Genomic DNA, 23,999 nt, shown 5'->3' with positions numbered 1-23,999 from the left:
AAATTTATAAATTTATTCTATTTTGGTTTAACTAAATATGGAAATTAAAATCCTTCTCATTTTATTTTGGGATGATTCTATTGTGTTTCTCTTATCATAAGAATTGAAAACCCCGAAATTCTCTTGAAGCCCTAATTTTCCTCTTTTCTTAAAACTAAAATTGGCTCCTGTTTGAGGAAAATAATTTGTTGCAAAGATGGTTAATTGATCTCTGTTCTGATTTTGAGTTGTAAATTTGTAAACCTCAATTTTAGTCTCAGACCCTCCATATCGAGAGAAGTTCACAGAAATCAAAGCACAAGATAAGGGTCTTAGAGTAGTGAAGAAAGCACGAGATGAAGTGAAAGAGATTAAAAAAATCAAGGAAACTTGATGAAACATGCATTGATGAGTTAAAATACTTAAAAGCAATCATCAAAGGGGGTCTTAAGAATCCACCCTCAAGGTCCACTTATAATTCCAATGGAGAGTGCACATAATTGTGAGATCCCATTTCGAATTTAACTAGATCAAACAATAAAGTTTTATTCCATTTCATTCTATATCAGTTCATTTCATTCTATGAATCCAAACAAAGTTTGAAATTTCAAATAGCGACTGATTCACACTCAAATTTCAAATGAGTGACAGTTTTAAAACAACTTTTACCATGGTTCTGAATTTGGTCGCCTTTTTGGCTACTATAATATTTTTTACTAAGATCCTTTCTTTCTAAGGTGAAAGAAGGGGCCAGAGGTTAAAATGTATCATGAGAAAAACGGGAAGGGAACTGGGAAAGTAAAAGAACATATCTAATATTTCCATGTAAAAATCAATGGCCATTAATGAATGTTAAATTGGAGCAATCGGAGTAATCATCATCTTGAAAAGTTGACACCTAGCTTTCTTTGCAGAAATCATATAACAGAAGAAAATCTTCTCATGTTACTTAGTTGGCTCATTCGCAGCATGTTTCTCGTCAGCAACATCACTGGGAAGGTCAAGGCCGTGTGGAATCTTGCCAGGAAAGTTGGTAGAGGACTCATTTGATCCAATCATCCTGCAAAATTGAAAACTCAGAAACTGAATTTTCTAAAGAAGCCTGAGTATAAGTTGTTCTGTAAATTCGATGCTCACCCTCTATCGATGATAACCACTGAACGCAGCTCACAATTAGCAAAGCTGTTGAAAAAGAAAGGCAAAATTTTACAAAGCCACATTATTAATATTAATTATATGTCATATATCCCCATATTTGATTTCATAAAAAACAGTTTTAAATATCAAATAGTACATCAAACCAGAGAGACATTCAAATTATAGACAGTGTGGGTTCAAGGTTCAACTAGTTGAACTGGCTGTTCGATTTTTAGAATATTGTAAGAAAAAGATGATACATTATTTTTAGATGAATACTTACTGTGTGCAGATTTCACTCTTCACATTTGGATGGCAATCATTTCCAAAAGCACTTAGAGTATGAAATAGAAAACCACTGTGAGTAACAACAGCAATCTCTTTTTCTTTACGAGTCCACAACCTGGATAAATACAAAAATATGAATAGAATAGATATAATCATAGTAGACTAATATAACTATCTGTTTCAGATGCTGTGCAATGCACTAGAAAAATAAAAACCAAATTGGGCAACCATAGGCATACTCTGGATTTCTTGATATTATCATAGTAAGTGCAAAAAGATCAGGTAAAATCTTGATCATAGTAATGTGGACCTTTTTTTCAGTGTGCTCAAGCTTTTGGCTCTCCCTACTTCTTTTTCAATAACAGTTTTACTAAATAAGCATAGTCACCGACATGAAAGGTGACTCATTTAATCACTCACCATTCCAAAAATTTCAGTCCCCTGGCAGCAACTTCTTCATTCTTCTCTCGAATATCAGGTTTCCACAAAATGTCGTCATCAGACTCAATCTAAACATAGTTCATACTAAGCATGAGTCATGTTTAACCAAATACCAATCATACCTTAGCTTTTATCCACTTTTTGAGATAATCAAAATAGATCACTTACCAGTGAAAAATCAATTGCTGGAAACATGTTCTTGTACTCAGTGATGTCTCTTCTCTTATCACAAGGATGCACCCCCTAAATTACCCAAAAAACATAACACAGAGACTAAGGGCCTGTTTGAAAGGCTTTTTAAAAACTCTATTTTAGTTTTTGAAAATTTAAAAACTAAAAACTTGTTTGAATATAATATTTTACAAATGTGTTTTTAAAAACTCTTCACAATTTTTCAGTTTTTAAAAGCAAAAAACTGAAATGGCTAAATTGTGTTTTGATTTTTACTTTTCAGTTTTTAAAAACTAAAAACAAAAACTATTTCAAACAGACCCTAAGTTTAATACAATGCCATTCTCTTATAAATAATAAAATATAGTATCCATTCAAGTTGGAAACTTCTCTCTACTCATCATAACCTAATCTAATTACTAGCTACACGATAGAAACCAACTGACAGAAAATAAGGAAAATAATTGGATAACAATACAAGTTGAGCCAGCTTATTTTGGACTTCTCTACTTCTTTAAAGTAGAAGTTGGGCCAAACAATATTTTTAAAAGCTCTTGATTAAAAAAGTAGCTTATTTGTGCATACGCAAATGAAGAGCTTTTGACAAAGCTCCACTTCTAGCAAAAGTGGAGCTTCCTACCCTCTCAAATAACAAACCCACCACTATAAGCACATAGGCCCCAAGAATTCTGAAAACCAGTCATGTCGATCTATTGTTCAATAGGAAAAGAAAGGAAAATAGTGGCCAGATATAAAATCTGGGTAGACAGTAGACTTTGATACTAATCTTAGAATTTGAAATGGCCCAAACTCAAATCCAAAATCTAACTCAAGTGGTGAGAAACTGAGAATTGCATAAGGCCTTATAAGAACTACGTTGACCATACTTATAGTTAATGTGGGATCCCAACATAAACCTCATGTCGTCATCCTACACAGAATCAACAACCTTGAAACTATTTAACATGACTTGCAAATCTCATTTAATGATAAAATAAAGTAAAATGAACTGGATTAAGGAGTTAAAGATAAGGGACTGAGATATATAGTTATTATCTTATCGCAGCTCCCAATAACCTGATATAATGATTTCTATTAAATTCAAGAAACATGATTGACATAATAGTTGATACAATAGCCCAGATTCCATATTCCAAAGCAATAAAATCTTCATTATCACATACCAAATGCTCTCGGCAAAGCTCTACTGCTGTAAATGGTGGCGAATTCTGACTAGAAATTGCAGAACGAGAGCTATCCCCCACATTCTGATTCATCAGAGGAGTGGCATCAATCACATCAGTGCATTCCCCACCACCAAAGACTCCAACTGCTGTTTGCATGGTCCTGAAATTGAAATATCTAGCAATTAGAATAACCCCCTCACCCCACCTGCACTTGAAGGAAAAGTAAATCTAGCAGAACACTCTTGTTTGTTTGTGGATTTGCAAAAAAATCAACATTATGTGAAAATATCAACGTGATCTCACAAGATTACATAATATGAGACATTTCCTCTGAATATCTGTGCTGTTAGATTATTGTCAATGAGTCATAGAGTAGGCGTTGGCAGAAACTTCAGTTTCATTCATCCTAGGAGAATCAGTAAAACATTAGACTTTAATAATAATTTAATATTTGTTGTTTTACATATGGTCATTTGAGTTTAATTCTGTCCTCTAATTATCACAACACAATTACAAGAGTCTATCAAATTCCTGATTTGTAAAGGATTTCTTCTATGCCTTTACATTATAACATTTCTTCTTTCAATTCACATCACCTAGGCAATAAGTAACAAATCTTGACAAAATGCAACTAGTGCCAAAACTATGGGAATCCCAAATTACAATCAAACTATACCTTAACAAGGGGGAAACAATAACGAGTTCAATTCTTTCGGAAAGACCGCTTCCCTTAACATGCTCTTTCAGATTATCAACCTGTCATACATGATTTTAAAAAATTAACCTGAAAAATCGAGGGAAAGGACCAGCTAGAGAGAGAACTATACTATAATGAGATGATCACCAAGGCAAATTTCTCTCATGAGAAACAAACTGCAGATATACTAAGGCATAACGCTGATACCAATCTCTATAGAAAGTCTGAAGCATTTTTCTTCTTAACTGGGAGATTCTACATTACATAGCAATTACCTGTTTCCAGCCTAGAGGGGTCAGGCTTGCATCAAAAAGATCATAAGATAAGTACGCCTTAGGGTCCTTGTCACCTTCAACATTGTGAAACCCTTGGGCATGCCTAACCTGTATACATGATTGGATAAGTTCACTGTATACATGATTGGATAAGTTCACAGTTGACAATACTATTGAAATTAAGCAAATGATCTTCCCAATAACTAAAAACATAACATACTCCAATGCATTAAGCTAAAGTTGCCACAAACCAGGTGAAGAGTTTTAGTACGGTGCAATGGATAAAGAATGCCTTGACCCGAGGAAGTATCCATATCTACAGAGACAGGAAAGAAAAGCCGAAAAGAAAGGGTGACTGCCAAATCGCATCATCAAACTAGTATATACTGTGTTAAAGCAAAACTGCATGCCTATATATTGTCTTCTTGAACAATAACCAATAGCTCTAAAAGCACACAACACAAGTTTGTTGATTGCCCCCTCCATCTAACAATAAGTGATACATTTTCAAAAACAAGTTATCAATTGTACTATATGAATTGTTATGCATCACTCCCAGATCTTTTTTTCCACTTTCATTTCCGGCCATGGCAAATACCAACAATAATTGATAAGGTTAATGTGGTAAGATTATTATTACTCTTTTTTCTTTTATGATATTAAGAAACAAGAGTGTTCTTAGCACTCCTCTTATCTTAATATGTGTGATAAACATGTCACTCAAATCTTGCAGTCTTGAGTTTATAATTTATTTTTATTAGGTTATAATTTTTTAATAAGCAAATTTAAATAGCATACCAGTGTTGTTAATATCGGATCGCGGAAAATATCGGATCACCAAAAATCCAATATGAGAAATATCGGATATCGTAACGGGCAAATAATTTTTTAATAAGCAAATTACAACTTATTTCCTCCATTTTTTTATTATATATCCATTGGAGAAAAATATTTGTTCCAAATTATAAATTGTTTTACGATCCCAACTATATGTTCATCAGCTATAAACTAGGTTCTATACAAGGTTTTAAACGCTCTGCAACTGCGAAAAACGGTTGCGATTGATGCCAATATCAATACCGTTATTCACAGTTTTATGTTAAATAAATTGTAGTAATTCAAACCGCGACGACTATAATCAGTGTCGCAATACCTATACTTTCAAAATTCAAAAGCCTTAACAACGCAACCGTTATTTAAAACCTTGGTTCTATATGCTATAGTTTCACCACTATTTTCTTTGGATGTATCTTTCTAGTAAGAGGAATCGCGATATTGCCCTATCCTACACAACGAAGATTAAGCTTCAAGTCTAATCTCGCTTCAATTATAATCACAATGATGATTTCTAGATTTGATTCAATATCAATTAACGTCAATACAATAAAACAACAAGATGAAAAGATTAAGTCAGGTTAATCTAAAGAAAAATGAATGAAAGAACTCAGAAAACGAAGCATATCAAGAATCAGTAGGGTACTATTTCTACATAATAACCAAAAACGAACAATTCCTCACAGAACCATCGTCACTGGTACTATATCATCGGAAAAGAAAAACTAGATCGTCGAGAACGTGTATGAGAATTCACGTACGTAGCAGAAGCGAAAAAATGGGAGCGAGAGAGAAAGAGAAGTGTACCAGATGCGGTTGAACAAGAGATGCGAAGTGAATGGGAAGAACGTTGGGGTGCGCGGTGGCGAGATTGTGAAATACGTGTAGGGACAAGAGTGGAATTGTTGAATAAGATAAGGGTATTTGGAGGAGATAGAAGAGTTATAGGCATGGCGTGAGTGAAATAATAACTCAATAGAATAGAATAAATTTGTTGAATTTGGCTGAATCAACAACTGCCTCTTTGGATGGCTTATCATTTGGTTCACACATGCCACGTCATTAGATGGGTCACAAATTTAATTATATAATTTTTTTAAAAAATAATAAAGAGGATCTAAGTCCAAAAACAAAGAAAAAGAAAGACTACAAACATACCATTTTAGAGATAGTTATTTTTTTAATATTATCATTTAACAAGCTCATAATATACTTCCGCGCAATATTAAAAACTCTATATTTGGAATCTAGAGTGCAACCTACATTAACTAACGCGTCAGTACACTTGTCCGCCTTTCTAAATGAGCCTTGATTAACCGTCATATCAGCTTAATTATGACCAAGACTTCAACCTTACTCGACTTTCTCTTCTCTATAGCTTGCACTATATCCATGAAATCCACATTAATCACAACACTACACAAACCTAACGACTTAGTGAGATTAAGCCCTTCAAAAACACTCCAAAGCTTTGCCATAAAAGCACTGCAATGCCCCAAAGATTTAACAAAACCACCTAATCAATGTTCTCGCACATCTATTACTAGCTCCACCACAACCAACTAAATTGTTTTCCTTGCACGCACCATCTGCATTCATTTTCACAATATTTCTAGGAGGAGGCTTCCAACCAATCATATGAATCGATTTAATGCTATCCATAAATGTAGTATTCATGTTCTTTGCAAACTCACATTCCTTTAACCTTTGAAAGATATAAGGTTATGGGTCATAAGGTCTCATAAACGATCTTCAGGCTCTTCTTTATTACACCAAATCCACACAGAATGGCACACCATTGCCCAATAACCCATCCATTATCTACCATCATTGCTTCTCACTTTGAGATTCAACATGATCCAAATTGATAATCTTGCATGAAAAAACCCATAGAGTACTCTGCTAGGCACCATTTTCTCCCATATTTGCATGGCTTTAGGGCAATCTCAAATGACTTGCATGGTAGATTCACAAACATTCTCACATAAATTACACATAGTGAGCCTTATTCCTTTCCTGCTTTTACAAAAGTAGGTGAGGAATTTGTCATGCTTTAAGAGCCACACAAAACACTTTACTCTTTTTGATAGAAGATGGGTTCAACAACTACTACCAAATCTAGGATTTACCAATGAATTAACACAAAACAAAACAAAATAATAAATTTGAACAATTTTCTACCATTTCATTAAGACATTAATCCTTTAAATACAAGCAACAATCCTATTGGATTGTACTAATGTGCCTAGCCCACTTGAAGTAATAACAATATCATAACAACAGAAAATAAAAGCATATTATTCTGTAATAAAGTTTTGCATCCACTTGGGCTTGGGTCTAATTCGTACGGGTTTGATATCATTGCTACCCGGTCCAAAAACACCCTTATCTTCAAGGTTGGGTTTAAGAAGTGATTTGGTAGGTTAGAAAGTTGCAGCCCATTTGAAGAGGAACCGGTGGGAACAGAAGTGGCCCAGTTGAGGTTGGACACAATTGGATGAGTAGGGAAACATGTATACTTTACACTGCAGGGAGGTGCATGTTTTCCAACTGGAAGGAGTGAGTAGTCACTTCGGGACTTCACAAGGGAAGGCGTGTTCGGCTGAGAAAAATGTTGGATATCGGGAGTTGTACCATCACGTGAGGAAAGGGTTTCAACATGCAGAATTTCCAATGGTTTGGATTTAATGGGCAGGGAATCCAAGGCATCCATCGGTCCATATTAAAGTGGAAGGTGAACCTTGGAACTCACTAAGTCATTAAGTGTGGTACTTTTTCTAAGAGCATAAGAGTTGGACTTATCAGTTTGAAACGTGAACTCATCCAACATTTGAGTTCTATCTCCATGTTACAACATTTGAGTTTTCTGCTTTCTCTCTTTTCGTTCTAAGTCATTCAAAACTTCACCTTCTATCATAACTTCTGAACATGTGATATTTTCTTCACCATGAACAAGGGTGCTTTTAAGGTGATGCATGTGGGGTTGATATCAGTGGAATTGCTAGGTCCTAAGTGGCATCGTCGGAGCCTTCGAACTCAGGTGGAATCAGAGTGAAATGTGCGGTGGGGTCGGTACCATAATAAGTGCGAAGTTGAGAGACGTGAATCATTAGATGTATCTTAGAAGAAGAAGAAGATTCGATTGATATGCCACTTTTCTGATCTTCTGTTGAATCGTGAAGGGGCCGAAGTAACATTTGGATAGTTTATGAGATACACGGTGGTGCACTGACATTTGACAATATGACTAGAGGCGAAGCAAAACCAGATCTCCCTCTCAAAAGGTACACTCGACTCTCTTTTGATTACTATGAGTTTCCATTTGTTTTCTGCTTCTTTTAAGGTTGAGTTTAACTGTTTACATGATTTCATCTCTCTGTTGCAGGGACACATCTAAAACATAAACATTGATAGATCCATGGATGTATTTGGGAAAAGAAAGAGGAGGTCGTCCATAAAGTGCTTCGATGGGGGACATGTTGATAGACGGATGATGAGTAGTATTGTGCCAAAACTCTACTAAGTGTAAGTATCTAAACCACCTTTTTGGGTTGTCATTTGTAAAGCATTGCAAATACATTTCCATGCAATGATTAACGACCTCTGTTTGCCCCTCTGTTTCAAGATGATTGGAAAAACTATACTTCAATGTTGTTCCTTGTGTGCGAAACAACTATTTCTAGAAGGTGTTAAGGGAAAGTGGGTCACAATCTGAGACAATAGAGGATGGAATACCATGTAAACGACAACTTTTGACAGAAAAACGAAGGGCCAGATCATTAGCATATTTTTTTGCTAATGAGAGAATGATTAAATGAGAGAACTTTGTCAGCTTATCACAAACAACCCAAATAACAATGTGGCCAAAGAAATTCGGTAAGTGAGTAATAAAATCCATTCTTAATTCATCCCACACTAGTTTTGGTATATTTAATGGTTGCAATAGTCCATGTTTCTTTTTAGGCGTGTATTTTTTGTGTTGACAAATTATGCAAGTTTTAACAAACTCCTTGGCGTCTGTGTAAATTCCAGGCTAGAAGAAGGAAGAAGATATCCGAGCCAAGGTTGGTTGAAGATGGAGTGACCTCAATTTGGTGTTGAATGATTCTCTGTAAGGGAAATTTTTTGGAGTTCTTGGGCAGCATGTAGGTAAATGTGATTCGGATAGTATAAAAGCTCATCTTTAATTTGGTATACTACTTGCATTGAGGTGTCAGTTCAAACTATGTCCATTAGGGTTTTACCTTCTGGATCTAGTTTGTAATATGTCTTTAATTGTGTCAGTAGAACAGGAACTGGAGAAGAGATGGAAAGAAAAAAGACTTCCTCATCTGTTTGTCGCCTATTGGAGATAATATGACCTAGGTAATCAACACTAGAAACAACAAAGACACATTTGGATAATTTGGCATAGAATTCATTAGTTAAAAGCAACTCTAAAATCAAGCGTAAATGATAAGCATGATCAATAATGCATAAACTGTATATTAAAATGTCATCGACAAATACTAAAACAAATCTTTGTAGATAAGGGTGAAGCAAATCATTCATCGCTTCTTGAAAGGAACTAGGAACATTAGTCAGACCGAAGGGCATAACCAAAAATCATAGTGCCCGTCAAATGTTCTGAATACTGTTCTGTGAGTATCTTACGAAGTTACCCGGATTTGGTGGTAGCCTGATTGAAGATCAATCTTATAAAAATAGATGCCAAACTAAGTTAATCTATGATTGGTATGGGTAAACGGTCACGAATAGTGACTGCATTGAGGGCTCGATAGTCAATGCAAAAATGACATGTACCATCTTTTTTTTTGGACTAATAGCACAAGGGAAGAGTAGGGGTTGTTACTAGGTTTGATGATACCTTCATTAAGCATGTCTTGAATAATTATGGTCATTGCCTCTTTTTATGAGTGGGGGGTAATTGTACGGTTTGGCGTTATCATGGGCAATGTTTGGGGAAATGGGAATATGGTGATCATGTGGTCGTTTGGGGGGGGGGGAGGCTTGTGGCTGCTTAAAAATAGTGATATAGGACTTGATAATAGTGGAAATTTGTTTGGGAAGGGAGATGGGTAGTGACTTAAAGGAATTTGTGGTAGGTTGAGGTTGGCTAGAAATAAGATCTGGTGAAGATTGGTAAAATAGGAGGTGGATAGAAGCGATAGAGTCTTTATGGGAAAGGTGACAAAATTGGTTGTATAGAGAGGGGGAGGGAGGGGATTTGGGGTCACCCGTGATAGTAATGTCATTATTTTTGTAGGTGAATGAAATTTCCGGGATTGAAAAGTCAGCAATGAGAGGTCTAAGGGTTCTTAACCATTCCATACAAAGGACTACATCAACTCCTTTAATAGGAAGTAAATGGAATGGAATAAAAAATAGGTTTTTTTGTAAGGTGATTGGGACTTGAAGGCATAGACATGAGCATAACAATTTCGAACCATTACCAACCTTAACATAAAAGTTGGGAATTGGGTTAGATGGGATTTTGAGATGTTGGGCAATACGAGGCTTTAGAATGTTATGAGTGCTGCCCGTGTCAATTAAAACGATAATTGTGAGTTCTTGAATAGAGCCTTGGAATTTAAATGTTTTAGGGGAAAATGGTCGTTGACAGCTTGTGGGGAGAGTTGGAAATAGGTGTCATCAGGTTCAAGTGTTAAAGTGTTCACATCACTGTTTTTTGGTGGTTCTTGTGTGGATGGTTCCCCATCATCAACTAGTAACAAAAGATATTTTCCTGTAGAGAATTTGTGGTATGGTAGAAATTTTTCATCACAATTAAAGCACAAACCTTGTGCGCGACACTCCTGCATTTGGGTATTAGATAGGCGTCTTATGGGAATTTTTAAGGGTTGGAATGTAGATGATTTTCTATGGGTTGGTGTAGCGTGTAGGGGATTGTGTGATGGAGGGGTTGGGCGGTTAAAAAGGGTTGGAATAGGGTTTGTGAACTTTAGGTTTTGCATCACGAAGTTTGGATTCAATTAGTTTTGCAAGCCCAATAACTTGAGAAATAGAAATTGGTTTATGAATGATTATTTTGTTCTGAATATCTGGTGCCATGCCTGAAATAAAAAAATTGAGAATAGCCTCATGAGACAAACCAACAACTTAATTACCCAATTTTTCAAATGTTGCTTGATATTCCACAACTAATCGAATTTGTTTTAACTTAAACAATTTCGCTTAGTGATTAGAATATGTGGAAGGACCAAAGTGTGAATCCAAAGCTCTAGTAAAAAAGGACCAATCTAACCATTGTTTTGATTTTGATGCATCAATTTAAACCAACATAATGCTTTGTCTTTCATATAAAAGGACATCATGGACAATCTATTTTCGGGGGGGAGGGGGGATTGGTAAAAATTAAAAAAAAAATATTCTGCTTGAAATAACCACTCTAATGGATTTGAACCATCAAACATAGCAAGTTCTAATTTAAGGGTACGGAAAGGGGGTAATGTAGGAATTTGAGAGATTTGTATGTAGGGAATCTAGTGGGAAAAAAGAATATTATAGTTTTGGGTGAGTGTAAAAGCTATTAGGAAAGGTGGGTAGGATGGGAAAGGTGGTGAGAGTTGTGCAGCAATATGTATCAACACAAATGTGAGAGTAGGGTATGGGGTTCTGTGAGAAAAGGCTGTTGAATGTCTTAACGCGTGTGTGGGTAGGGGAAATCACATGAGAAACAAGGTCTGTAATCATAAATGTAGATGAGGGTTGTTGAGTTATACCTGAAGAACTAGTTGTTGAGTTATACCTTTTGTGCAAGCAACTTGTTAAGATTGGATATGATAGATTCATAGCGAGAATTAGAAATCTGTTTATCACTATCCATTTTTTTGTTGATCTGTCCAAGGTGTTGTTGAGTATGCTCCAGATCTGTATGAACTTTGTCAAACCTTTCATCTATTTATTGTTGAGTTTGGTTAATGACATTATCTAGGTGAATGTGAGAGGTTTGGACAACTTGTTCCACAATTTCTTGAAGAAAAGATTGGGTAGGTTTGGGGCGAGGGGTATGAATTCAAGATGAAAGCACCAATGATAGAAGATAGGTTTAACAGCTACTACCAAATCTAGGGTTTACCATTGAATAAACATAAAACAAAAAAAACTAATAAAAAAACTAATAAATTTGAACAATTCTCTGCCATTTTATTAAGACATTAGTCCTTTAAATACAAGCAACAATCCTATTGGATTGTACTAATGGGTCTAGCCCACTTGAAATAATAACAAAATATCACAACAAAAAGGGAATTTCTCATTGCACCCATATAGGGTGAAAAACACTCATGAAAACCCCAAAATGTCCTTCGGACATGCATATCCGAAGGCACCCTTTTCATATTTTAAGATATTTTGAGCTCAAGAATGACGACGATTTAAAGGTTATGTGGAAAACTTTTCAACAATATTCTTTGAAGGGTTCGATCGAGTTGGATGCAAAACTTCAAAGATTAGCAGAAGATGTTACCAAAATGTTGTGCTATTCTCAACTACCCGTTTATAACAATATGTAACTTTAAATTTCTGTTAAACTATTTATGTAATTTCAATTATTTATGATAAATCTATGCTTTGTTGTTTTGTTGTTATGAATTCTGTCCCAAACATAATTTCAGATATGCACATCCGAATTCACCTTTTTTCTAAAAATATGTGACTTCAGAGATGCATATGCGAAGACACCTTATTCCAAAAAAAAAGTCACTTCGGAGATGCATATCCAAACGCACCTTTTTTACCAAAAAATATGTGACTTCGGATGTGCATATGCGAAGTCACTTTTTCTTTAAAAAAAATATATCTTCAGAGATGCATATCCAAAATATAGAGGTACTATGGAGTTTTCACCGGAGGTCTGTGAGAAAACATATGGGTGCATGGAGAATTTCTCCAATAAAAAAATATAACAAAGTCTTGCATCCACTTGGGCTTAGATCTAATTCGTATGGGCTTGCAATCACTCTTTGAAACATTAAGGCTATGTTTGGGAGTTTGGAGGGGAAGGGAGGGGAGGGTTTTGGAAAATAGGAAGAATTGAGTGAAAAAGATAAAAAGATTTTGGGTAGGAGGGGTTTGGAGGGTTTGAGTTTATTCATAACACCAAAAACCCCATAAAATAGGGGAACTCAAAAATTGTATTGAAGGAGGGTTTTGAAGGGCTTACATTAATATTCCAAATATCTTTTAGGTTGTTATAGTATTCTGAAAATTAAAAATTTAGTAATGATAGTGACTCTTTTATCATTCTAAACAAAATCATTTTTAAAAAAAATGTCAAATATTTTCTTATATTTTTTTAAAATTTTGTTTTTGGAAGCCTTCTCATCCCCTCCCCTCCAAACTCCCAAACATAGCCTAAGGTTCTAAATCATCATCCACACCCCATCCACAGTCTTATCAAAATTGGATAGAACTCTATATATTTTTAACTTAACTGAAAAATGCCACCATTAATACCGGCCACAATAAAATCATCGCTTTCATAATTTGCTTTTGGAGGGAGACGCGATTAAATTTTACGCAACATCACTTGAGGCCTCTAGTTATACGTCTTCTGCCAATTCAATTTTAACTATAATTATTTGTAACTATATTGTAATTAATTCTAGTTATAATATTTTTTAATTAATTATTTTTATAAATAATTATCTGTACATATTATTTTATTTGATTAATTTTTTTATATGTGCATTTGTTTAAGGGTCCGTTTGGTTGGGAGTGGATGGAGGGAAGGGGAGGGGATATTTATAAATATATGTGTTTTGTTCATTTTTTATAAGGGGATAAGGGGGAACAAAATTCCTCGTAGACTCACTTTTGGTCCCCTCCAAATTGAAAAAATTTGGAAGGGAGGGAAGATTCATTAATTTTTTTTCTATTTTATCCTCAATTATTTTTCTTATTTCAAGATTGTACTTATTGAATTATTAAAGATTAGGTTTTTTCTCTGTGTTATTTCACGTTTCACTTTTCTTCTATTGTATGGTTGTTATTTGTGCTTTGTTGCTTTCAAGTGAATTTTTTCCTTTTTATTTTATTGAACTTCTCTTTTTGATATTTTATTGTTTTTTTAATAATAATAAAATACTTATACCAGTTCTTATTTATAATATATAATAGTAATAAGATTTTCTTATTATACTATAAATAATAATACCAATATGCAAATATAATATGTTTATGTTATAAATAAAGGTTTTAAGTCTAATATTATTTGTCCAATTTTTTTAACATTCTAACATTATTTTATTTACTTTTAATTATAAAATTTTTTATTGGGTTGGATGAATCATCAAGATCAGATAATAGTTTGATTTGCGTTGAAGATCTATAATTCAACTAATGTGCGTTGTTGTTTACTATTATAATATGGTTTATGAATGAACAAGTTTTAATTTGATGAAATTTATTCAATATTGTTATTTAGAATTATAAGTACAAATAACAATATTTATAAGGATAAAAAGATGATTTGATTTTAAAATCCCCCTCCCCTTGTGAACCAAACATACATGTTGTTAAAAATCTCTCATCTCCCCTTCCATTCTTTGAACCAAACATTATTTAGTTAAATTTTCTCCCCTCCCTTCCCCTCTATTAAATTTCATCCTCTCTCCTCCGTTAAACTAAAGAGACTCTTAATGTGATGACTCTATAATATTATACATAAGTTAGTGATTAATATTAAGTAATAATATTACATTTTAATTAGTTAATCAGTTTAATTATTATATTGAATTAATAGTATTTTAAAGATAATATTTTAGTTGAAAGAGAATAAATTAAAATGGGTGAATCAATCCAATTCAAGATTTTAAAAGTATTTTTCAAGTCATATGAAATCACCTCAAAATGCTATCAAATCCCTAAAATATAACTCTAAGAGTGTGTTTGGATGAGATAATTAAGAATTTTTAAGGAATTTAAAATTCTAAACATTTCAAATGATTCAATTGAAAATCATTCAGTTTTAAATTCTTTTGTTTGGATGAAATATTATTAGGGACTATTTTGTAAATTTAGAAAAATTAATAATAAACAATTTAACAATCAAGTTATGGAGCAATTTTAAATTCTTTACTTTTTTGTGCCATTTGAAATTCCTTAAATTTAACTTGAATAAAATACTTTACAAATTTACATCATTTTAACAATTCTCCATACTTTTCATCCAAACAATGGATTTTGGTCAATCATTTTCAATTCCCTTAAAAAATTAATTCCTTCATTAGAATGCTCCATCCAAACACACTCTAAAAATTTTATCCTTTGTTTTTTCAATAGAATTTCTACTGTATACAACTTCCTTTTAACAAATTAGTAAAAATTCATATTTATAACTAATAAGTTATTAACGGATTTAAGGTATGATCTATTAAAACAGATTCACAAACAAATCTAAAATTGTCATTACTAAAATATGTCTCTGTTTATTCTCTTTTTTCACCCGTGATTTTAAGACATATTATAAAAGAATTGATGGTGGAAATGATGTTGCTTTTGGATTTTAGGGTTGTTGATATTGTAGTTGAGGGCCGAAATCTTGCTGCTGTTGTAGTAAATGGTGGAAATCTTATAGGGGTTGTTGTTGGTGGAAATGTTATGCTAGCAGGTATGTCAATTGATGGATGAAATTAGAGAACACCACTGGAGGTTTTGTTGGGGTAGGAACAACCACAGAAGGTGTGTCAGCAGCCACCAAAGGATCAGTTTGGTAGTGAGGACTGAGGAGAATAGAACATTAGGCTAGCACCCGGTGCAACTCCAATCACATGTTGTTGCTCTTGTTGAATTTCACATTCTTTGTCCATATAAAATTTTAAACTATAACTATATTTGACTAAATAATCATCAACATAAAATAAAATAATACATCATTTATACAGACTAACTTTTTATATATATAATTATTTTAATATAATAGAATTTATATAATAATCACTCATTACATAGTTAAATTACTCATTTCATATTTACATATACCTAGGTATTCTATTAATTTATTCATATGTATAGAACTTAAAATAATTTATGTTGTATCTATATTTAGAGGTGCAGCTGGAATAAAAAATTAATATTTCATTAAAATAAAACACCATTTAATAAGGATTTTGTATCCAAAATATCACTCATTTTGAAATAGAGATAGTCATCATTCAAAAATCTATTATCTATTATTAATATATAAAAGCAAAAGTACTTGGAAATACCATTTAAAGCCCTCTGATAAAAACACTAAAACTTTTCTTATTCCATGGATAAAAAAGACTTTTTGTAAAATAACTCAATATCATGCATTTGGCATTTATTACGGGTGATGTGGCAGCACCCAATAATTTGTTGCATTTTATATTTTTTTTATTCCATTATTAATTGAAAGATTGGCAATTAAAACGATACATTTATGCAGCCGAAATTAAAAAGCCATCATAAAGTGGTTTTACATTTTTCAAATGAAAGTTCTCTTTCCCTATGTTCAATGCACGAGAAGCTCAACCAAGACCATGAGTAAAAGTTAGAAAACCCTTTCACTATTTAATTTCACCCTAAACAATGGATCTGAAAGCAAAACACATATCTAAATTCATCCGCCCCAAATATCGCACGGTTGAATATTTAATTTAGGGTTTGAAGCTTTATGAAGTCATAATCCATGGCTAATCATCATCGTTCTCCAGGTTCTTCATAAAAAATCGTTCTTCCACCTCAAGAACTCCTCGATGATCTTTGCAGGTTAGTAATTTTCATTTTCTACTTTCGGTTTGATTTTTTTCTGCTTTTTATTTGCATTACCTAAGGAATTCTATGATATTTTTTTTCCTGATTTCTCTGATATTGTTTTTGTTTACTCTTTTTTATATTAGTTTCAAGTTTTGTTGAAATGGTTTGGCATGAATTTATAAAAGGTCAGATGAACGACGATTTCGACTTCGCGCCCGCCTAATCTTGCTGCTACTGTAGTATATGGTGAAAATCATGCTGGTGTTGTTGTTGGTAGAAATGTCGTGCTTAAAGGTAATTCATTTGGTCTATAGGATCACTCTGATTGTTGATTTTATTTTATAGATGCTTAAACATATACGTATGTTCATTTTGTTTGATTCATTTTTCAGGAAATAATTTTGGTTTTTAATACTTTAGTTGCTTCTATCTGGATTTGAAAATGAGAAAATACTTCTTATTTCATAAGTGATGCTTGAGGAAAGATTTGGTCAATTTTTCCACTATGTTTTTTCAAATTTGACTAGAAATCTCATTACTTTTTATGTTTTACCCATTGTTGTCCTTGGTAATTGCTCTAATATATTTATTGATTGGTGGATGAGGATTAGATCTGGGGCATAACCTTTTTCTTTTACCATTTTTAATTTTTATATTGAGGTTTGTCCAGTCTGTTGATTCCTATCTATTCAAGCAATAAAAAAAGTATCTACAATATATTTGTCTAATGAAAACATATTCTATATAGTCATCTTATTGTAGAGCAAGGAGGAGTATGAAGCATCCCTTTGTTTGTGTGGAAGCCAAGTATGTTGTGGGAGCTACTTGAATTTGATTGGTGAAGTAGCATTTCAAAAGGTTTGTGCTATTTCAACTCTTGATAAGAAAATTGAAGGAGATATGTGATATTTTATCATGTTTTTTTCTATTTGTACAGAGATATATTTGATACTCTGCATTTGAACCAGATCCAAATTTTTTTTCACCTTTTAAAAACTATGATATTTTATTTCTAATTACAATTATCTTTTTCACCTTTTAAAATGAAAAAAAGAACCAAGATCCAAATTAATGATATTTCTATGATGTTGTATTTCTAATTACAATTATTTTTTCACCTTTTAAAATGGAAAAAAGGAACCGAGATCCAAATTAATGGTATTTTTATGATCTTTTATTTCTAATTACAATTATCTTGGTTATTTAATATCTACACATGCTTAAAAATTATATAGAGTAGAGAATCATATTTAAATAAATAAATAATTTTTTTCTGCTACAGCTGCCTTGGAAATTCTCTCAATGGACGGTTTTAGAGAAATTTTGGAAAGGAAGATGCAGAGTTAGTGTTGAAGCAGAATGAGTCTGTAGTGCTTGATATCATTCCAAACAATTCTTGAAGATACTTTACAAATTGACATGTAGAAGTGTATTATATAAAAGATATCACTTAAATATGTAAAAGAGTTAAAATTGTAACTTTATAGTGTCATTCCATGTCAAATAGTGTGATACTGTCTGCGGTTCTTTTTAAGCTATAGTTTTTCTTTTGTCTATAATACCCTTAATTTTTAATCCTTTCAATATACTTCTTCTCTCTCATAATAGTTAATTTGAGACAATTTTGACAAAACTATAATTATTACTATTAAACATGAAATATTTGTTAAAGGTCAGACTTAATATCACATATTTAAGTCACGGTTTTTTTTTTTAAATTTCAATATAAAGAAAAACTTTATCATACATGCATCACATAATTCAAAATTTAAAACGAGAAACTTTTTAATGATTTTAACCTAAAAACGAAAAATTGAAAACAATTTATTATTAATCAATACTTATGATTTTATTATAGGTCAATTTTTATTGTCAATCAATACTTTTGAAAATAATTAAATTCATTAATTATGGTCAATTTTTATTTTTAGGTTTTCAATTTTCATTTGGATAATGATATTTGTAGCGAAACAGCTTGCTCACGATTACGACAAGCTATAGGTATATATGGTGAATTGGGACTTTTTACTTTTATCAATACATTGTTTCAATACAAGGTAGACAATCCAATGGTTATGTTTATTCGTGATCCATTCGTGAGGTTTATTTTCGTTATAAATAGCATCACTTTTTTTATTTATATGTTTGAAAACTATTTATTTAAAATCTGTAAATAAAAGTTTTATACTATTTTTATAAATTATATTGTTGATCCAATTTAAAGTAAGGGATAATAAATAAAATAAATTACTTGTGATTGATGTAATTGAAATTTTATTTATATCATTTTACAAATCTGCTTATAAAATCAAATTAATAATAACCAAATTGTCATTTTGATTTAATACCAATGTTTTTTTTAATTTCTTAATAATCTAACTAAATAAAATATATTTAAAAAAATCCTATCATTCAATTTATTAAATCTAATCAATTATTATAAATTTTAATTTTCTTATTAAACCAATTATATATTTTTATTTAATTATAATATGTTTTATTTTGAAATTTTTATTAATAAATAAAACAAATAATTTTGAAATTATTATTATTGAATGAAATTATTATTTATAATACAATTAAAAGTTCGGTATATTAGTAAATTTATACCTAAATTTTTGAATTTCTATAAGAAATTAATAAATATGTATTAAGTTGTATAAAAACTAAATTTCAAATTATTATACAATATTTTAATTGATTTTAGTTATTCTTAGATCTGAATTTTTTTAAAGTTATGTAATTTGCTTATACTACTAATTTGTTTTTTTATTTAATTTTTTTATTAAAATTAAAATTTCTAACTTGAAATAAAATATATTTTGTAATTATTTAGATTATTAGAAAAAGGTTAATAAAAACAAATCAAAATTAATAGAGATAAAATTTATAACTTTTTACTACAACTTATACCTTTTTTTATTCCAACGTTAAATATTTAGTTTTTCATTATAAAAATATAAGAATAAAAATTATTTTGTAATTATTTAGATTCTTATTTGAGATAAAATATATTTTGAAATTATTTAGACTTTTATAGAAAGTTTAATAAAACAAAACAAAATCAATTGAGATTTTGTAATTTTTGTAAACTTATGAAATAAAACTTCTCAGAATTTTTTCAAATTAACTTCATAATTGTAATCATGTTAAAAATATGTTAATGGGTAGTCATGAAAATTTAATGACAAATGGTAATCATAAGAAATTATGATAAAAGATAAAAATTTATTAATATAGTCAATTTTATAAATTGAATAATCTACGATTGTTTTTATAAACGAGAATAAGTTACAAAGCATTTTAAATTTGAGATTTTATATTTATTACACTATCCAATGGAGACTACTTAATGTGGTTATTTTAAATATATGAGAATAAATATATATTATTTACCATACATATGTTTTAAATTTCTATTTCTTCTTTTATAATTTTACATATTCAAAATCTAATTACTCTATTAACATATTCATATTTTTATTATTTGTTTAATTTTTAAATATTTTAAATATACATTAAACGTAGAAACTTTTAATATTTGACGGGAGATGTCATATATTTTAGGTTTGAAAAAATGAGCTAATATCTCAAATAGGTTTAATAAATTTTATTCTCTAACTATGTTTAATTTCTTAAGCATTTGACGGGAGCTGTCATACATTTTACGTTTGGAAAAATGGGCTAATATCTCAAATAGGTTTAATAAATTTTTAAAATTAACTCATTTGAATTCAACTAGGGTTTCTTAACTCATCTGAATTGACGGGTAGATGTGAACGTATCTATGAGATATCAGTTATTGACGGATCATTTTAATGTCTATCTTTTAACTATTTCTTTTGCTATTGTTTTATAAATTTGAAGTTATAAAAATAATTGACGGGTAGATGTGAATGTTTCTATGAGATATCAGTTATTGACTGATCATTTTAATGTCTACCTTTTAACTATTTCTTTTGTTACTGTTTTATAAAATTGAAGTTATAAAAATAATTGTACGATTTATTATAAATATGAATCAATGCTTAAAAGTTGATACATATTATTAGTATATAATTGAAATTACGTGAATATTTATGAACGGCAAAATAAGCTATATTATGTTTGATATTCCAAACACATGAATTAAATTTTGATAAATGATTATAAGTTATAAATATATTAATGTTATCTAACTTAAAATATGATGTCATATTTAATAATTTAGTAATTGATACGTGTAATATTAATTCATATGTTTATTGTTTTTACTTAAAGAGCTAAAAAAATTTGATGTATTATTAGCTCTTTCATTGTTAACTATTTTGTTTTTGGGATTAACATTGACTAAAATTTGTTTGCATTTTGCTTAAATATGTATGATTGATTTTACTATTATGTTTTTGGGATTAACATTGACTAAAATTTGTTTGCATTTTGGTTAAATATGTATGATTGATTTATATAAAAGAACTTTACAAGTGATATTTGAATACACGTAATGTGAAACTTCGACCAGACCCGTGCGATAGCACGGGTTTCCTACTAGTATAAATAATATATAAAAAATTATATATATATATATATATATATATATATATATATATATATATATATATATATATATATATATATATATATATATATATATATATATATAAATTACTTACAAAAATATGTGAACCAAATATAATAACACCAAATATAAAAGATAATCTAACTTATTCGAAACAAATAAAATAAAAATAGGTAGCCACATGGCTACTTCATTATTGTGAGTAGCAAATTCTTGTAGACAAGCATTTTAAATTGGTTAGAGAAAAGGCAAACACTCCACAAAAATATATAAGTCAAGATTATATAGATTAAGGACCCATTTCTAAAGCTAAATAATAAGAATGAAAATACAAACATTACACAATTCAGCACTGATATTTTTAGTGGACTAACTATTAAATGTAGGCAATTAGTAGATAGCATTGTTTTTCAAATTACAGTTGTGTCTCAAAGTAGGTATTAGCTGTTCGAGTTCATGAACTTCAACAATGTCAAATTAATATTTGTCAAGCTATTGTTCAGACTAGATTTGACAAAAGCCAATTAACCATAAATACAAACATAGGAGTAGTAGTTAAGTGATGAGAGACGACATAATCTACTTAGACCACTAATGGGTGTTGAAAATATTTTTCAAATAGATGAATGATTGTAATGGATGGTTGAACGGGGTGTCGAAAGTGCCATGAATTAGTAATTTATGTTGAAAACATTAACATGTTGAATGAGAAATGAGTGAGATCACTTCTAATACTTTGTAAAATTTTATTGGTTGTTGTGATTGTTTATATTTTTATCCCACCTTAATTATTTGGAGTCAAATATTTTATAGAAAATCAATTTTTTATTTTCACCAAAATTCATCATTTTCTCTCTCTAATTTTTCTATTTAGAATATAAAAAAATTAAATTAAGAATATAAAATTAAAAAATAAAAATAAATTATTAAATTAGAAAAAAATTAAAATAAAATATTTAATCTTAATTATTTTAATTTAATTTCAATCGACAATTTTTATTAATATATAATCACAAAAACATAAAAGAAAATAAAAATATGAAATAAAAGTGGTGGGATAGGATGTTGAATTTTATTAAACAAATAATAATAATAAATATAAAAATAATAATATAATATTTAACTATAACTATTAATAATAATAATATAAATAATAATAATATAAATAATAATAATAAAAATAATAATAATAAAAATAATAATATAATATAATATCCCGTTATCACTGTTATAAAAATTAGGGTTAATAACCATTTTTCCTCCAGCCATTTGAGGCGAATCCCAAAAATAACTCTGTAAAAAAAAACATAAATTTCATCTCTATAATTTGAAGATTCCCTTGTGTTGGTCCTTAAGTGGATCTAATCTCATGAAATGGTGATGTGGACATGACATGTTGGCAAGGTTCACAATTAAGTGAGATTACGTGCCTTTATAGCAGATTAAAATATATTTTAACAAATTAAAATAATGTAAGATCAACCAAAATTTTCATCAAATCACTTCGTTCACCCCCTGAACACCTAAATTAGAAATCTTGTTTTCTTCATCGTTTCCTCCAAGGTTACGAAGCCTCCTTTGGCCAACCGTGACGCTTTCTCATGTACGTTTGGGTTTTGTTCTCACTAAATCTCGAAGTTTCGTCACCGATACTTAACATATGCATGCCATTTTTTCCATCTGTAGGAATGACACCGTTCAACTTAATCTTTCACCATGGTGGTGAGTTTGTGCGTGATAGCTTTATTTTTTACAGAGGAAGAAGTGAAACTATTGTTAGTGGCCAAGATTCAGACACATGGTCGTATTAGGAAATTATGATCTTAGTACTCGAGTGTGATTACGACTGCAGTGAAATCCAAATGTGGAGGAAAATAGAAGGCATTAATAAAGGATTCTTCCACCTGACCGAAGATATTCACGTTACGGATATTGCCAATCATTCTATTTTGCACAATGTTGATGGGCATATTTGGCTTGAGCACATGGTTGGAGACAACTCAAAGCGGACACTTAATCCAAATATTGTTGATGTTGCTGAAGAGAGTGATGATGTTGAAGATGAATACGGTGTAGGGATAGGATTTGGGGATAGCGGGGAAGAAAGAGTGAATGATGACAACGAAGGTTTTATGGTTGTGGGGGTAGATGGACCCGATGAAGGTCGTAGGGTTAAAATTAGAGGTAAGAATTTAAGGTACCAGTTAAGAGCTAACAAGGATGCATCAACTGTAAGGTTTCCCAATAAACTCAGGTTCCGCGTTCCTTCAAAGTCATTGGTGGAAAACCTAGCTCATCAAAGGTTGTAGAGCAAGATGGAGATTATGAAAGTGAAGAGTTGGGTAGCTCTGATCCAAGTGTTAGTGACAATGAAAGGACGCCCAAATATGAGAAGTTTAGAGGGGATTTGCTCAACAAAGACTATGATTTCAAACTAGGTATGGAGTTTAACTCTCTTGTTGAATTTAAGGATGCTATAAGAGAATGGTTTTGTTTTAAATGATAGCGATATTAGGTTTGTGAAAAATGAAAGTAATAGGGTTAGGGTTGAGTGTAGGAGTAAATGTGGGGTTTTAGCACTTGAGATCTAATGATGGGAGCAGCAAAAGCAACATACCTTCAAGCTTGGGAGAAAAAGATGTCTGAGTTAAGGCAACTTGATAAAAAGGCTTGGGAATGACTAATTGGTG

General features: G+C 31.0%; 1 protein-coding gene and 1 long non-coding RNA gene across 2 annotated transcripts; one reads left to right on the top strand and one right to left on the bottom strand.

The window, feature by feature from the left end:
* Positions 1 to 505: 505 nt before the first annotated feature.
* On the bottom strand, positions 506 to 5,997 carry LOC131660151 (phosphoglycerate mutase-like protein 1). The gene is made up of 10 exons (XM_058929312.1): positions 5,817 to 5,997; positions 4,427 to 4,491; positions 4,176 to 4,283; positions 3,880 to 3,959; positions 3,201 to 3,363; positions 2,014 to 2,088; positions 1,825 to 1,913; positions 1,400 to 1,519; positions 1,117 to 1,161; positions 506 to 1,039 (listed from the first exon to the last, which is right to left on the bottom strand). The coding sequence occupies exons 1-10, from the start codon at positions 5,959 to 5,961 to the stop codon at positions 925 to 927; spliced, it is 1,005 nt and encodes a 334-aa protein (XP_058785295.1). The 5' UTR covers positions 5,962 to 5,997; the 3' UTR covers positions 506 to 924.
* Positions 5,998 to 16,412: 10,415 nt separating this feature from the next.
* Positions 16,413 to 17,715, top strand: LOC131654804 (uncharacterized). Its single transcript, XR_009299575.1, has 3 exons — positions 16,413 to 16,763; positions 16,895 to 17,045; positions 17,514 to 17,715. It is a non-coding gene; the product is annotated as an uncharacterized LOC131654804 (long non-coding RNA).
* The last annotated feature ends 6,284 nt before the right edge of the window (positions 17,716 to 23,999 follow it).

The sequence above is a fragment of the Vicia villosa genome, linkage group LG3 (genome assembly GCF_029867415.1).
Source record: "Vicia villosa cultivar HV-30 ecotype Madison, WI linkage group LG3, Vvil1.0, whole genome shotgun sequence".
NCBI lineage: Eukaryota > Viridiplantae > Streptophyta > Magnoliopsida > Fabales > Fabaceae > Vicia > Vicia villosa.
Note: the sequence above shows the minus strand (reverse complement) of the source record. Positions and strands in the feature narration are given on the sequence as shown.

Coding starts and splice junctions, on each gene's coding strand:
- LOC131660151 (XM_058929312.1), bottom strand. CDS start 5,961: ATGCCTATAACTCTTCTATCTCCTCCAAATACCCTTATCTTATTCAAC. Junction 1,162..1,399: donor AAGAGTGAAATCTGCACACA/GTAAGTATTCAT, acceptor CTTTTTCAACAG/CTTTGCTAATTGTGAGCTGC. Junction 1,040..1,116: donor GTGGTTATCATCGATAGAGG/GTGAGCATCGAA, acceptor TCAATTTTGCAG/GATGATTGGATCAAATGAGT.